We start from the raw sequence: 14,427 nt of genomic DNA, 5'->3' as shown, positions 1-14,427 counted from the left end.
AATCCCAAGAAAACCTATTGATAATTTTGTTGCAGCTTGATTTCATGAAGATTTTTTTATCTCTTTAGGTTAAAAATAATCAAGACTTGATAGTAATGTATATCTCTTGATAGGAATTTGTGCCTGGATATCCCTGCTCAAATACAAATGAATAATGGCCTATGCCTTTAAAGTTGGGGGGAGAATGAGACTTGAGTTGTAATCAACCAAAAAATTACTAATGTTGCCAATAAGTGACACTTCAAAGCCAACCCTGCTTCAACAGAACTTTCCTTCCTTGTAAGATGATTTATTGGAGCTGTTGGTGACCATTCTTAACAGAGTCCATGAGGGCAGTGTATAAAAATGTCTTCTGGATTTCTAGAGGTCCATCAGAAATTCTAGGGCATACATTTTATATATGACATATTTTATATATCCCCTTTTGAAAATAAGTCAAGGTTGTGTGAGTACTTTTGCATCCTTCATAAAATATTTGGCTCTTATAAACTATAACTGCCCTCCATTTCAGCCCAGGGCAGATCATGGAGGTTCTCATACCAAGAGAAGGAAGCTACATGCAATGAACAGAATAGTTAGTGGTAAACAGAGAATAAATTCTCTCTCAGTAGTGTGTACTTGGACTTTAATATCAATGATAATTTACCTGACTTACAGAATATTTACTTGAATAGAGAGATGAAACAGAATCTGATATACTTGCAGAAAAAAAAATGGATTTCAAAGCAGTTAATAGTTTTGATACCAAAATAAAATTAAAATAAGAAACAAACAGGCTAGGTAAAAGGACTTTCCGAGACTTGGTTTTCTTTTCTAGCTTTCACATTCTTACAACTTCTAAGTTCTTTTCTTCTAATGAATTTATCAGTAGAGTGAAGCTAGCTCTTACTGCATCCATGTCATCTAGTGAGCAGGGCTGCAGAATCCAGCGTTTTCCTCGTGCAAGTGGTTCAAGTTCCAAATATTTTTTAATCTAAAAAAAAAAAATTTGAGACACATTATTGATAGATATCACATTCTTTTTCATACCAATCATTTGAGAGAGGAGTAGGGGTACTTCAACTATGTTAAGAGGCTGATCAATAGCTATTCTTGTAATATAGGTTCTATGTTGTGATCTGAGCCTATTTTCTTTAGGGGTGAGTGATCTGCTTACAAGTCACCATTCTGCCTGTCCACTTCACAGTATCACAGCCTGGGAAGTCCTATCAAATCGGAGAAAGAACTGCAAGTACAGCACCAGGCCAAAAGTGGCAAAGATGGCAAACTTTATTCTAGCAAGCTGCTTCAGAATTATCACATTCTGATACCTGAGGATACTGGTAACAAGCTACAGTGTGCCACTGGACAGTTGTGAAGAAGCTTTTTAAGACTTAATTAATTTGACTATCAAAATAAATTGCCTGCTAGGTCAGAGAAACAATTCAAATCCTTCCCCATTTCCCCCCCTCTAAAATTCCTCAATCCAACACTCTAATAAAGAAGTCTTATAAATGGGTAATCTCTTGCCATATTACAAAAAGATAGAGGTTATCCTAGATTTTTCCTCTAAAAAAAACCTGGTTTTTGGTTGCCTATGGGAAAAGGAGATATGAAACTGATCTCACAATGGGCGCATGGGGTCAGGCATCTGCCATCTTTTCACTATTAAAAACTTGCATACACATCATCATAAACCAGATCTTTCTCCTTGACAAGGCTATTGATTTAATAGGATCTTGGTAAATTCAAGTATTCTAAACTCATGGTAACAATATTTTAATTTACAAAATGATTGGTTATTTTTCCTGTAGTTAGGGCAAGGTGAAGACCAATGTTGGTGCAACCTTTAAGTTAAGTTTGCCTCATGAATATTCTATCACACACACATGGTCATGCTTATGTGAGCATTTATAATATGGGCAAGGTTTTACATAATGAAAGATAAATAAAACAGCTAGTAATAGCATCAGAGGAAACACTATTCAAAGCCATTCTTGTTCAACAAAACCCATTAAACAATGTGGTCCATTAAACAATGGGTGCCATGGAAGATTCCCAAGGTCTTATCTTTGTGAATACCCGATTCAAGAAAATGGCCACAATTTCATGCTATTTAAAAATGTACTATCAGTCTCCTTTAATCAATATAATTACACATACTTTTCTTACACCGACACACTAGAAATATATTGTCTAGGAGCCAACACCTAGTCTAGGAGTGAACCAGAGTTGCTCCATGTCACCACGGAGAATCCTCTCTGACCAAGATTAAAATATCATCACAAAACAAATAAAGGAGTGAAAGAACCAACAAGGAGAAAGAGTGAAGCAACTTTCAAGAAAAGAAAAACCCAGGTAGGCAAAGAACATCTGGGGCATTGGGGTGAGAGGAGGTCAGAGCCGGCAAGAGGCTGGAGCAAGGAGTGAAGAAAAAGTGAAGAGCAAGTCACACCCTCCCTTCCCCCACCCCACATCTGCTGTCACAGGTTTGGAACCTAAACCCAAGTCAACATTCAGACCTCGAGATCTTGCTGGGCAAATAGTAGTACAAGCCAACCCACACCCCTTGAAATTTCAAACCTGTGGAGAAGTCCAGAGTCACAACCCGGGACAGTCTGGACTGAAGTGGGCTGATTCTTGTGGACCCAGAGAGAAGCCAGGAATCCCAGTCTGGGCTTGAAATGAGGACATAGTTCATATTTTGGGGTGAGGACATAGTTCACAGGGTTGTCTATCCCCTAGTTTGTTGCCCAAAACTAAGGACAGAGCTGTAGGACAGGGCAATCAAGGGTATGTCCGATTAGAACAAGTACACAGTGACACCAAAAAACTGAGCCTAAGCCTAGAGCTAGAATTTGATCAACCCCTGATGTTATCAAGTTCAGAGTGAGATGAAAAGCTTATACCCAAGCCTGAGGCAAGTCTTTAAGCTATCTGCATCTCAAGGATCAATTGAATCAGCAGGGGAAGGGGCTCTCAGAGCTCTCAGCCCTCAGACCATCAAATTAGCCTCCAAGAACTGAAACTGGTAAAACTCCAGAAAATAAGCTAAAAATAGCATCAAGGAAGTACTAAAGTGTGAGAGGGTACCCCAACTTCCCAGAAAACAGAGCTTACCTATAATTAGATAGGAAAAATGAACAAACAACAAAAAACCCACCTAACTCTGAAGATTTTTTTGGATTCAAAGAGCAAGGTACAGACACAGAAGGGAACAGTGAAAGCAAAGGAAACACATGCAAAGTCCAAAAGAAAAATATGGATTGGACACAAATTCTGGAAGAACTCAAAAAAGACTTCAAAAACCAATTAAGAGAAGCAGAGAAAAAGTGAGTAAGAGAATTGAAAGTGATGCAAGGAAAAATTAAAGTGATGCAAGAAGAAATGGGCCAAATGTAAAAGGAGAACCAAAAACTGACAGAGAAAAATTAGGCCTTAAAAATCAGAAGACTATCTAGAAACTAATGATTTCATGAAAAATCAGGAAACAATAAAGCAGAATCAAAGGAATAATAAAAAAAAAGGAAAATATGATATATCTTATTGAAAACTGACCTAGAAAATAGATCTAGGAGAGACAATTTGAAATATGTTGTCTAAAGGTGAGTTAATTTCTACACTTTTTTTCTAAGTTGGAACTGTAGGCAAAGGGCCTGTGATTTCAGCGGTAACAGGAACTCATTGGTAGAAATGCTTTTCATCAGTGGGATCCCAGTTAGGCTGTGAGTTGTTTGAGGAAGATATTGATTAGGTGGTTTGTCTAGAGTCAAACAGGTAGTGTCTGTGACACAACCTGAACCAGGGGCTTCTTGACACCAGTACCTAAAATACACTCATCTATGAACTAAACCATTCTATTTCTTCAATGATAAAGGTGTCTAGGAAATTTGTTTACTAACAAATAGGCCACAAGTACTTCAACATTTCTCTTATAAACTCTGTCAAAGGAAACAATGACAGTAACTACTTAACCTACTAAAACTCTGAGGAATTATAAAAATTGGAGATAGGAATGTTAGTGGACAATGATAGATATTCCAAAAAGGGCATCAGTAAAACATTTTTTAAAAAATGCCCAGGAGGAAAAAAAGGGCAGAAGGGGGCACAGAGTAATTTCGTTGCCACCTTGTTAGTTTACATTTTTATGTCCTTATATGCATTTATTTGTTTTATATGAAAATCTATTTTATATTGGATGTTATAGAATACCACACAATTATATATGCTATATTATATCATATTTACAGATATTGTATATTTTATATAGTATAACTTTTATAATATATATTTATATTATAGAAATGCCCATTTCAGATATAAATTACATACATATGTACATAGATATATCTTTTAAAAGGAAACTATGTAATTCTGATGGTTTCAGGATGAGAGCCATTTAACAATTAAATGTGTTATTTAATACTCTGTATCATCTTAGGTTTTGTGCAGTACTAAACAATTACATTGTATTTGATACTAAGTTCATGATAAAAAAAGAAAATTTAATTAAAAAACTCAGGGATACAGTTTCATTTTCAGCTCAAGATGAAGGCAGCAATTATGATAAGTTAGCATTTTTATAACACTTTAAGATGTATAAAACATGCCTAATAATTCTCTCATTAGATCTTCCAAAGAACCCCATGAAGTAATTAAATACTCCAGTCATTATCTCCATTTCCCATTTTTCTGATGAAGAGACTGAGGCTTGAAGAGGTTAAATGACTTGGCTCCTGCTAATATAGCTACTATCAGAAAGCTTTCTAGACTCCAATTTCAGTGCTGCCTCCTCACAATGTTAAATGGCACATCTTTGCTCCCAAAGATCAGATAGGGTTCATATTCCATGAATTTTCATGTCCAAGGAAAACAAGCACTGTCTTCATCCTGTTTTTTTGTTTTTAAAGAAATCATGAGTAATTTATCTTCAAAGGGCAAAAAGCACTGTTCCCCTATCTGCCAACATCCCTGCCCATAGAAATTCATAGACCAGTAGGACAGAAATGGGTTTTGCAGGAATGGACAAATTGGAACAAAGCATAAATTTGTAGTGTAACACATAGCAGTCAATTTCTCTAAGTAAGACTGAAGTTTCAATTCGTTAGTTATTTTTCTAAGGCCTCATATGATCTGTGTTAAAGGGGAAAAAAAAAAAAAACAAGGTTGGGGAAATTGCATCAGTCAGACCAAAAAATGGCTGAAACTTGGACTTATGGTGCAATGTAATGTTTGAGCAAAGAGAACTCACGTCAATAGACAGCACATATACGCAACTCTAGATCCCTGGTGAGTTTTTACCTTTGACGAATTTACTAACCACTAGCAGATAGGCCAGTGTATTAAATGCTACTAGTGCTTATTACTTGAAAGAATAAATAAGTCTGATACTTTCAAAAAAATTCTTTCATGTTAAGAGCACTCCTCTGGAACAACTTCCTAAAAATACTTTTGACTAAATATTAGCTTAAATCCATTTTGTTATAGCCAGTTCCAGCAAAATTGAGTACCTATTTGACTGCCTGGTTCTAGACAATGAGTACATATAAACTGATAAAGAACATCACTCTGCAAAACTTAACAGAAGCTAAAAATCAATGTCAGTCAATGACTCGTGTTGTAAATATTTAAGCTTTCTAAATCCACTGTAGTAAAATGTGCTTATACATTGAAGATTCTAGAGGAAGCTTGGGGAGGTAGTACCTACATGGTATTATATACAAGTGTGGCAAGTGAGAACAGCACAAAAACCTTATCCAAAACAATATTTAGTGTGGCCACCCGATAAAGAAGGCTAATGGTGTTAAACTGAAGAAAAGGGCTGAGTAATTTGAGATTTTTAGACCTCTAATCCAAATGAATGTCTAGCACACACCCCCTACTGGCAGACAACAGCTATTTACTAACTGAGTGCATATACACCCACATTAAAAGATAACAATTTCAAAATGAGTCTTGGCATAACTATAACATCAGATATTGCAAGTGCATATATTTGCCACAGAAAAGAGCTTTTCATGGTCCAAGGTTTTGTGTTTCTGAAAACACTGACGTCAAAATAATATGGAACAAGTTGAAGACACGGCTGAATCTCAATATTACAATACTCATATTATTTCAAGAAGAAATGAATCCCTGTGCCAAGGGAGCTATTTTTATGAAAGGCAATACAATGAAAAAAGCAATCTCTTTCTATCTCTGTCTCTGTGTCTATCTTTCACTCAACCCCCACCCCAGATACTTTTAACCTTACTCTCACTCTAGGCAAAATGCTTTGAGAAGATCAATCTGATCTGAGAGTACTTTTTCTTCTGGATTCTTAAATAAATGCTTGAAGTGTCATAGCCAAACTTCTAGAAAACGCTGAAACAAGAAGACAATGATCACTGCACAAGAGCTTCTGGAGACAGCACTTCTGGGAATTATATCAGAGTACAGATGTCTGGCATACCCATGGCTATATGGCTCTTTGGGGGGATATCCACAGAATGGGTATTTGCTAGGAAGCTTTGTCTCCAATCCTCATATGGAAAAATACAACATCTTTAAAAAGCAACCTACCAAATATTTTAATTATGCCATGATGACTCTCTTCAATAACACAAAAGTATGAGATACTTTGCATAATAACTACATTCTGTTATTTATAGTTTCCTTATTATAAAATCCAAATATAATAGGCACTGATCGACACCATCTCATTGTAGTTCATGTTCATAGCAGCTGTTATAAATAAATGACACATTATAGAGTAGAACCAAGGTAGTCACTTGGTAGTATGTGGTTGTTTATTTTTGTTTTTAATGCTTCCTTGAGAAAATGAATAATGAGAAGTCTTTTCCAAATCAGGTCAGCTCATTTAGTTGCAAGGATACTTATTTTTATATCTCCTTGCCTGTTAGAGATCCTTAATCCATATAAATCCATTATATGATACACACACACACACACATATGTATCGGTTACAGAAATTTCAAGAAGAAATAGAGAAGATGATAGATGTGGCAAGTGTTGAACAGAATTATAAAAAAAGAAATAGATTATATTTTAACAGACAAGAAGCAATTATTCATAGTATAGGTAGTAGTCATTTCAGACTACATTGTTAGTATAAGTCAGATCAATGTTCAAAAGTCAAAATAAACAACAAAATAAAAGAATGACTCTGAAATGATATTGCATTCAATTGCAACATTTCTAGTTCAACCTGTTTAAAAGAGCAATTTTTAAAAAAATGGGAAATGGACAGAAGTAAGGATATTGACACCTCAATTTCTTAGAGAAATTTAATCAATGTACAATGGCAATCACAACAAGGAGACAGCAAGAATTCAGAAATTGTCTCAGTGAGAAAATCTTACTCAGCAGATAAACACTAATTTAGAGTTCAAGTTCACTTGCAAATCATTGCAGAAGAAGAAGATGTGAAGCTCTGTGTAATATAACCTCATAAAAGAGTAAAAAAGAAATAACAGGGAAATGATCCTACTCTATTAGCCTGACATCTAGCAAAGCCAGACCATTCTAAATGAAATGAAGTGAGAAGAAATATATATGAAATGGTGCACATTTGTTAGCATTGTTATTATTTTTTAAAATAGTAATCTATTTTCCCTGATGATAGTATTAGAACTGAAAAATCAGAATTCTACTTTAGTAGGACATAGTATTCAACAATTGAGAAGAGGTAAAGAAGTTGGATTTGACAGATATATTTCAGGTTTAGAATCTAGAGTTAATAATTTTAGACATTCATGAATTGATTTTCAACATAATAGGAAAACAAATTAGCATTTGTATAGTAGTGCCTACAAAGTACCAGGCACTTAACTAAACATATAAAAAAAATTAATCTCCACAACTACCCGGAGAGACAGATGCTATTTTAATCTCCATTTTATAGTTGGCAAAAGTGAGACAGAAAGAGGCTAAGATTAAATGATTTGCTCAGGATCACAGAGTTTATGAGTTTCTGAAGCAGGACTTGAACTTAGGTCTTCCTGACTCTAGGAAGCATTCTATCCAATGCACCACTAGCTGCTTCTAAGTGAAAGATAAAAAAACAGTTTTTAAGAAAAGAGGTCATTAGGACTGGGAAAAAAGGTAAGGATAACCCCCTGTAATACAAAAAATCCTGAAATAATAAAAAGAATGAGGGATGTGGTTTTGCATAGGAGAGAAATGTTATAAAGAAGTTACTGAAAGAAATGGGCAAGAATCACACAATCATTATGCCACAATGTGATAAAGCACACATGACCCTGGTATACTAACTCTTACCAATGATTGACAAGGAAAAGGTAGAATGAAAGTGGTGATGGATAGCATTTTTAAGAAGGGGAACCTAATTGTTCCAACTAATTTAAGTGACTGATTTTGCTCATTTTCTCGAGAGGAAGCTACTGTGTTTCCACCTGAAATTTAATCATGGTAGGAATGGGGCTAAACAAAAGTTGATGAAACCAGTCTACAGAGATGATGTTGACAGGGTGGTTGAGCCAGCAAGTCAAAGTAATTAGGAGGAAATGCAGGACATCTGGATAGGTGGGGACATCTCAATCCTAGAAGTCTCTAACCTTATACATTTCTCTTTGGCACAAAGTCAGTAGAAATTCTAGGCTTTCTTTGTGGCCCCTCAGGTATCTGAAATACCATTTAAAATATTTGTGGCCTTCAAGATGTGCTTTTTATTTATTCATTTATTTTGGGTTAAAGCCCCATATGATCTTTAAAGCTCTGCTGTCTTATTTACTAGATCATCGGGGAATCCTAGTTTGGTAACCTTCATCAAAGCAAGCAAGACCTTTGCCCACTTGGGACTCCAGGACTAGTATAAAGTCTTAACAGTTCCTAAGCCAAAATTCTCATTTATTTAGCTATGTGATCTTTGACAAATTACTTTACTATACTAGTAGGGTCTCAGTTTCCTCTTTTGTAAAATAAAAGAATGGCTTAGATGAGCTCTGAGGCCCCTTAACAACCTTAGATTGAGTGATTCTGAGATGGTTTATCTTGCCTGGTCAATTGAATAATTCCTCTTTAAACTCCTTTCTTATATTTGGGCTGTGATATGTTTGAAGTGAAAGAAAGCAATTAATTAAAAAGGACTATTTGGAATTTAAGTTAGTTAAAGGAAAGAACAATTCAAATAAGAGATAAGGGCCCTGGAGAAAAGAAAGCCTTTCAGAAACAAAAATATCCTTCAGATCTTCTCTCTATCTCCAGAGAAAGTGATCTATTTTTTTTTTTAAATATGGTCTGGGCAAAAAAATGAAGGACATCAAAAGCACAAAAGGGATTAATCTTGAAGGCTATATACAGAATTGGAGGGAGAGGCAAGCAATACAAAAATTTTAGTAATTCTGTTAGATAAATTAAAGAAGTGAGAAGCTGAGGGCAAATGACTACTTTTTTTTGTAGCAGCTCTTTTTGTGGTGGCAAAGAATTGGAAATTGAGGTAATGTCCACATTGTGGAATATGATGGTGATGGAATACTATTGTGCTGTAAAGAATGACTAAGGATGATTTCAGAAAGAGCTGGAAAGACCTACGTGATCTGATGCCTAGTGAAACAAACAGAACTGGGAGAACGTTATATGTAGTAACAGCAATTTTGAGCGATGATAAACTGTGATAGACTTAGCTACTCTCAGCAATACAGTGATCCAGGACAATTCTGAAGGACTCATGATAGGGAATGCTATCCACCTCCAGAGAAAGAATGTTGGAGTTGGAATGCAGATCAAAGCATGCTATCTTTCACATTATTTACTTGGGGGTTTTGATTTTATATGAGTATTCTCTTACAACAATAAATAATATAGAAATATGTTTTGAATAATAACACATATATAACCCAGATCAAATTGCTTACCATCTCCAGGAAAGGGTAGGGAAGGGAGGGAGGAAGACAGTTTTGATCTCATGTAACTTCAGAAAACATGTAGAAAATTGTTATTACATATAATTGGGAAAATAAAATATCTTTTAAAAAAAGAAAGTGAGAAGCTGCAGAGAAGTCAACAGAGATTGTAGGACAGAGATACAAATAAACAAAAGCCCATGGAATTTAAAAAGAGGAAGTGAAACTTTTAAACTCTGATCTGAAGTGTGAGGTAGATTCCATTCACTTATGTATATTTCTCCCTCATTAATCACTTTATTAGGTGCAAGGTACTGTGTTAGGCACTGGTGACATAAAAAGAGAAATTAAACAATCCCTGCCTTCAAAGAGCTTATATTCTACTGGGGAGAGGGAAAAATTCCAGTGTACTTTAAATACAGACTTCTTCTCAATTGCAAAGTATTTATTTTTCCAAATACCAGACAAATGGTCCTCAGTCAGATTTAGTTTATCTTGGTTGTGAGCTCCCTTATAAAACTATAGTCATCATTTAATTACAAGAAAGATGATTGAAATACAGCCAAAGAGGATGAGAAATTTGTCCCTTGGCTCCAATTAAGTGTATGTTAAGTGAGAATGAATGGAGTGAAGAATGTCCAAGATTATGATTTTGTGAGTTCCTTCCTATTCCTGTTAACCCAAAAAGAACTTTCATGTGTGGGGTCATTCCACCTCAGATTGTGACTCCCTTTATGCAAGGCAGGAGAAGCCCTCTACTTGCACTTGTGAATGTACGCCGAAATGAGGATAGCCTTTGGAATGAAAATGCAATTTTCCATTTTCCCCCCAAGGGTTTTTGTGTGTATGTGAGTGAAGGTCCAATATGATCTTTAAAGCTCTGGTGTCTTATTTACTAGATTATTGGAGATCCTAGCTTTGTAACCTTCACCAAAGCAAGCAAGACCTTTGCCCACATTGAGACTCCAGAACCAGGCTTGTGGAAAGGAGAAAAAGTTCCCCAGCATCATTAAGATTCCTTAGAGTACATTCTTGGCAGCTCGTTCAAAGAAAGGTTAGGATAGAGAGAGTGGCAACAGCTGTTCCCCTTCTCCTTGTATGGTCTGTAGAATTTTGAAATCCTTAGAAAGGTACTAAATATGTCATAAAATATAAAAACAAATAATGAAACTAAAAACCAAGTAATGACGGTGAACAAATAGCATAATTCATTCACTAAAGATATATTTTAATTCCAAATAAAGTTTGTCATACTCCTGAATAGGTGATAAACATGAGATGGTTTGTATTTTTACTAAGCAGTAAGGACGACTATTTAATTTAACTATCATTTTATATTATCTAGTTCTTCAATATTACTTTATAAGAAATATTTAAGAATAGTTGATTTTGTTCACCAATAACATTTTATTTAAAAAATAAAAAAAATTCCAATGTGAAGATATAGTCCATAGGTAGACAGATAGGCCAAGACACAAATTACAGAAGAAACTGCAAAAGAGCCCCCTGAATAGTGAGGGCCTGAGTAGAATTTTTCTTCTGATTTTTAAAATCTTAATAGCTCTTAGAGGCTCAAACCTCTGGAAAGAGGTTATACTTTATTGTGCTTCCATTATAAAACTGAAACATGACAGAGTTTACATAGACTACTGTCTATCTAAATTATTTTAACACCTTTATCTTAGTTTTACTCAGATTAGAACATAGGCTAAAGATCCTTTGACAAGCTGACAAACATAGGCCAGTGAGCCAACAGTGATTTTTTTAAAGACTTCCTATGTGCTCTAAAACTGTGCTAAAAACCCTGGAGATATGAAGAAAAGCACTCATCAACACTAAAAAAATCCAACAGTTCAAATGTGGGCTATTTAGGATTTTCCTTAAGAAGGAAAAACCCAAACCCAAACCCAAACAATCCTTATTAGTTCAGAACGCTAAGGCTAATTAATCATGGAGAAACTTTTTGCTTTTTTGAAAAATGAAAGAAATACTTATTATAAAAATTTAACTGCAGCTAACTTGACTAACACTCATTTAAGAAACCTAACCTTGGTGGAAGGCAATGAGGTAACATCTTCCTTTCTGACTTGAACATCTGATGGACCATGACTGACCCTAGCCATCATTTATACAACTTGTTTTTCAAGATAGTAAAGTAATACTTGCATTTCAAAACACATCTTTTGATAATGCCATTTCTCTCAAACCATTCTTTCCTTTGCACAGTGAAAGAAGATGGTACTTCCTCGGAATGTCAAAGTAGAATGACTCAGTTTCAGAATGGTGACAAAAGAATTTGGTTTTAGCATCTAGATTTTGGAATTATGTTCCTTTAAATTAGCAAATTCAGAAGTAGAATGCAGATCACATCTCTTTTCCCCAGTCATTGCGCATTAAGGGGAAGATATGTTTTCGCATCCTTCAAAACACTTACACAGGGCTCCTTTGAGCATAGCTTCAGGCTATCTATTTTGCAGGAGGTGCCCTTAGATAGAGATGGCTATCAATTGAATGTAAGGGTAGGAGTGGCCAATGAGGCCTCCGTCCACAGGGAAAGCCTGAATCCTCAGTGGTGACCCCTTCCCTCTCCCCATAAACTTCTAATGGCAACCAGAAAAGCCAATGTCCTCTCACCTGCAAAAATAAAAAAAAATCATAATCTAAGGAAATACTAGTGGAGTACATACAAAAAATTGTGCATGTACAAAAAACTATTGCCAAATATACATTCTCTGCTCCATTTAGGCTTATTTTCTCCCTTATTCCCTATACAGCTCTGCCAGGCTGATTTCCATTTCCATCTTTACTCATGCTTTCCTCTCACCTGATACCTCTTCTCATTCTTCCTTCTAGATAAATACTTCCCATCCTTCCTCAAGTCTTGTCTTATACATGAAGACTTACAATTATAGAATAGACTTCAAGAGCTGGAAATTACCTGAAAGACAAAACAAGACTTCTTCTAAGGACACCACCTAATGCCTGCCAGCAGTAAGTACCCAGGTGTATTGCTTAGGGCCTGTGTGTTGGTTATTTTAGCATGGAAAGTCTTAGTGGAAAGAGCATGACACTGAGTGAAAATAGATCTTGGTTCCATTCATAGCTCTGCCAATAATTATACTTGACTTCAATGGCTGTTTATCTTCAGTTTACTGATTTGTAAAAATGAAGGAGTTAGAATGAGATATTTGAAATTACCTTTTTTTCTAATTTTCTTAAACATGTTTTTACTAATATCTTGTTTCCCATTTGCCTTTAGTTTTTTTTTTTTTTTTTTTAGCATATCCTTCTTTACTCTTCATTGGTCCAATTCTTGCAACAAATTATAAAAGAAAAAAAGGGCAATCAGCAAAACAGACATATTGACTGAATTTTCATGGTATGAAATAATTCAGACCTCTAGTTTTCCACTTCTGCAAAGAAGAGTTGGAGGTGTGTTCTCTGTTTTTCTGGAGGGCCAAACTTGGTCATAATAATTGTACAATACTCAATCACATTTTCTTATTCTTTCCATTAACATTCTTATAGTCACTATGTATAGAATTTTCCTGGTTATGCTAACTTCATTCTGTATCAGGTCATGTGAATCTTCCCATACTTCTCCGAAGTCATTATATTTATTGTTTCTTTCACCAACCTGTTAACTATCTTTTCATAATTTTCTTTGTTTTCATTTCTTTACCTAATTTCTACTTTACCACTCTCATCTGATTTTTAAAATAATTTTCAGTTTTCCCAGGAATTCTTGTTGGGCTTGTGTACAATTCACAATTGTTTTTCCCTTAGAGGCTTGGCTTGTAGCTATTTTAACTTCATTGTTTTCATCTGAATTTGTGTCTTGATCATCTCTGTCACTATAGTTGATTTTTATGGTTAGGTTCTTTTTTCTATTTATTCATTTTCCCGCCCTATTTCTTGATTTGGAACTTTATGTTAATTTTGGGCTCCATTCCCAGCATTGGGTGGAGCGGGTTGTTGTTATAAGTTTCAAATGATTTCAAATTGCTATTTTTAGAAATGAAAATTTTTGCTGCTTGCAAGATGGCATGATTTGGGAAGACATGTGATCTCTGCCATCTATCTTGGTCTGCACTCTAGTCCTTATCCAGGAAAAGTCCTTGATTCATTGGGACTATAATCAATACTGCTCCCCATGTCCCTCTTCCCTTGGGACAGGAAGTGTTATTGCCCCTTAGGATTTCTGCTTCCTCTTGAACAAAACTGTTTCTCTCTGCCCTTCAACTATGACCCAGAAGGAGGTATGGGCAATAAAGTTCACAAACAGTCTGGTTCTGCATGAGTGCTAGCACAGGGGTATGCTCTAATCTCTTTCTGTCCAGTTACCATCCCTGGCTTGAGAATTCCCAAAGTTGGTGCTGCTTCTATCATCATCACCTAGTCCCATCAGTGATGTTTCATTCATGTGGGCTTCTGATCAGCCTCCTCCTAGAATGTGACATATCTCTCTTTCTGACCTCCTATGTTGTCATGGCCTGGCAAGATGTCTCACTCTGACCTTTTGTTGACTCTGCCACTCTAGAATTCAATTTAAAGCATTATTTTGAAATCGTTTATAGGGGAATGT

The 14,427-nt window shown here is 35.5% G+C and overlaps 1 protein-coding gene across 1 annotated transcript in view; it reads right to left on the bottom strand.

The window, feature by feature from the left end:
• Positions 1–494: 494 nt before the first annotated feature.
• The window catches only part of ARL15 (ADP ribosylation factor like GTPase 15), a 472,397-nt gene continuing 458,464 nt past the window's right edge, over positions 495–14,427 (bottom strand). The window contains exon 7 of the mRNA XM_044681155.1: positions 495–973. Coding sequence (XP_044537090.1) covers positions 821–973 — 153 coding nt within the window. The 3' untranslated portion in view covers positions 495–820. The remainder of the gene's footprint in view (positions 974–14,427) is intronic.

Source organism: Gracilinanus agilis, chromosome 1, assembly GCF_016433145.1.
Source record: "Gracilinanus agilis isolate LMUSP501 chromosome 1, AgileGrace, whole genome shotgun sequence".
NCBI lineage: Eukaryota > Metazoa > Chordata > Mammalia > Didelphimorphia > Didelphidae > Gracilinanus > Gracilinanus agilis.
Note: the sequence above shows the minus strand (reverse complement) of the source record. Positions and strands in the feature narration are given on the sequence as shown.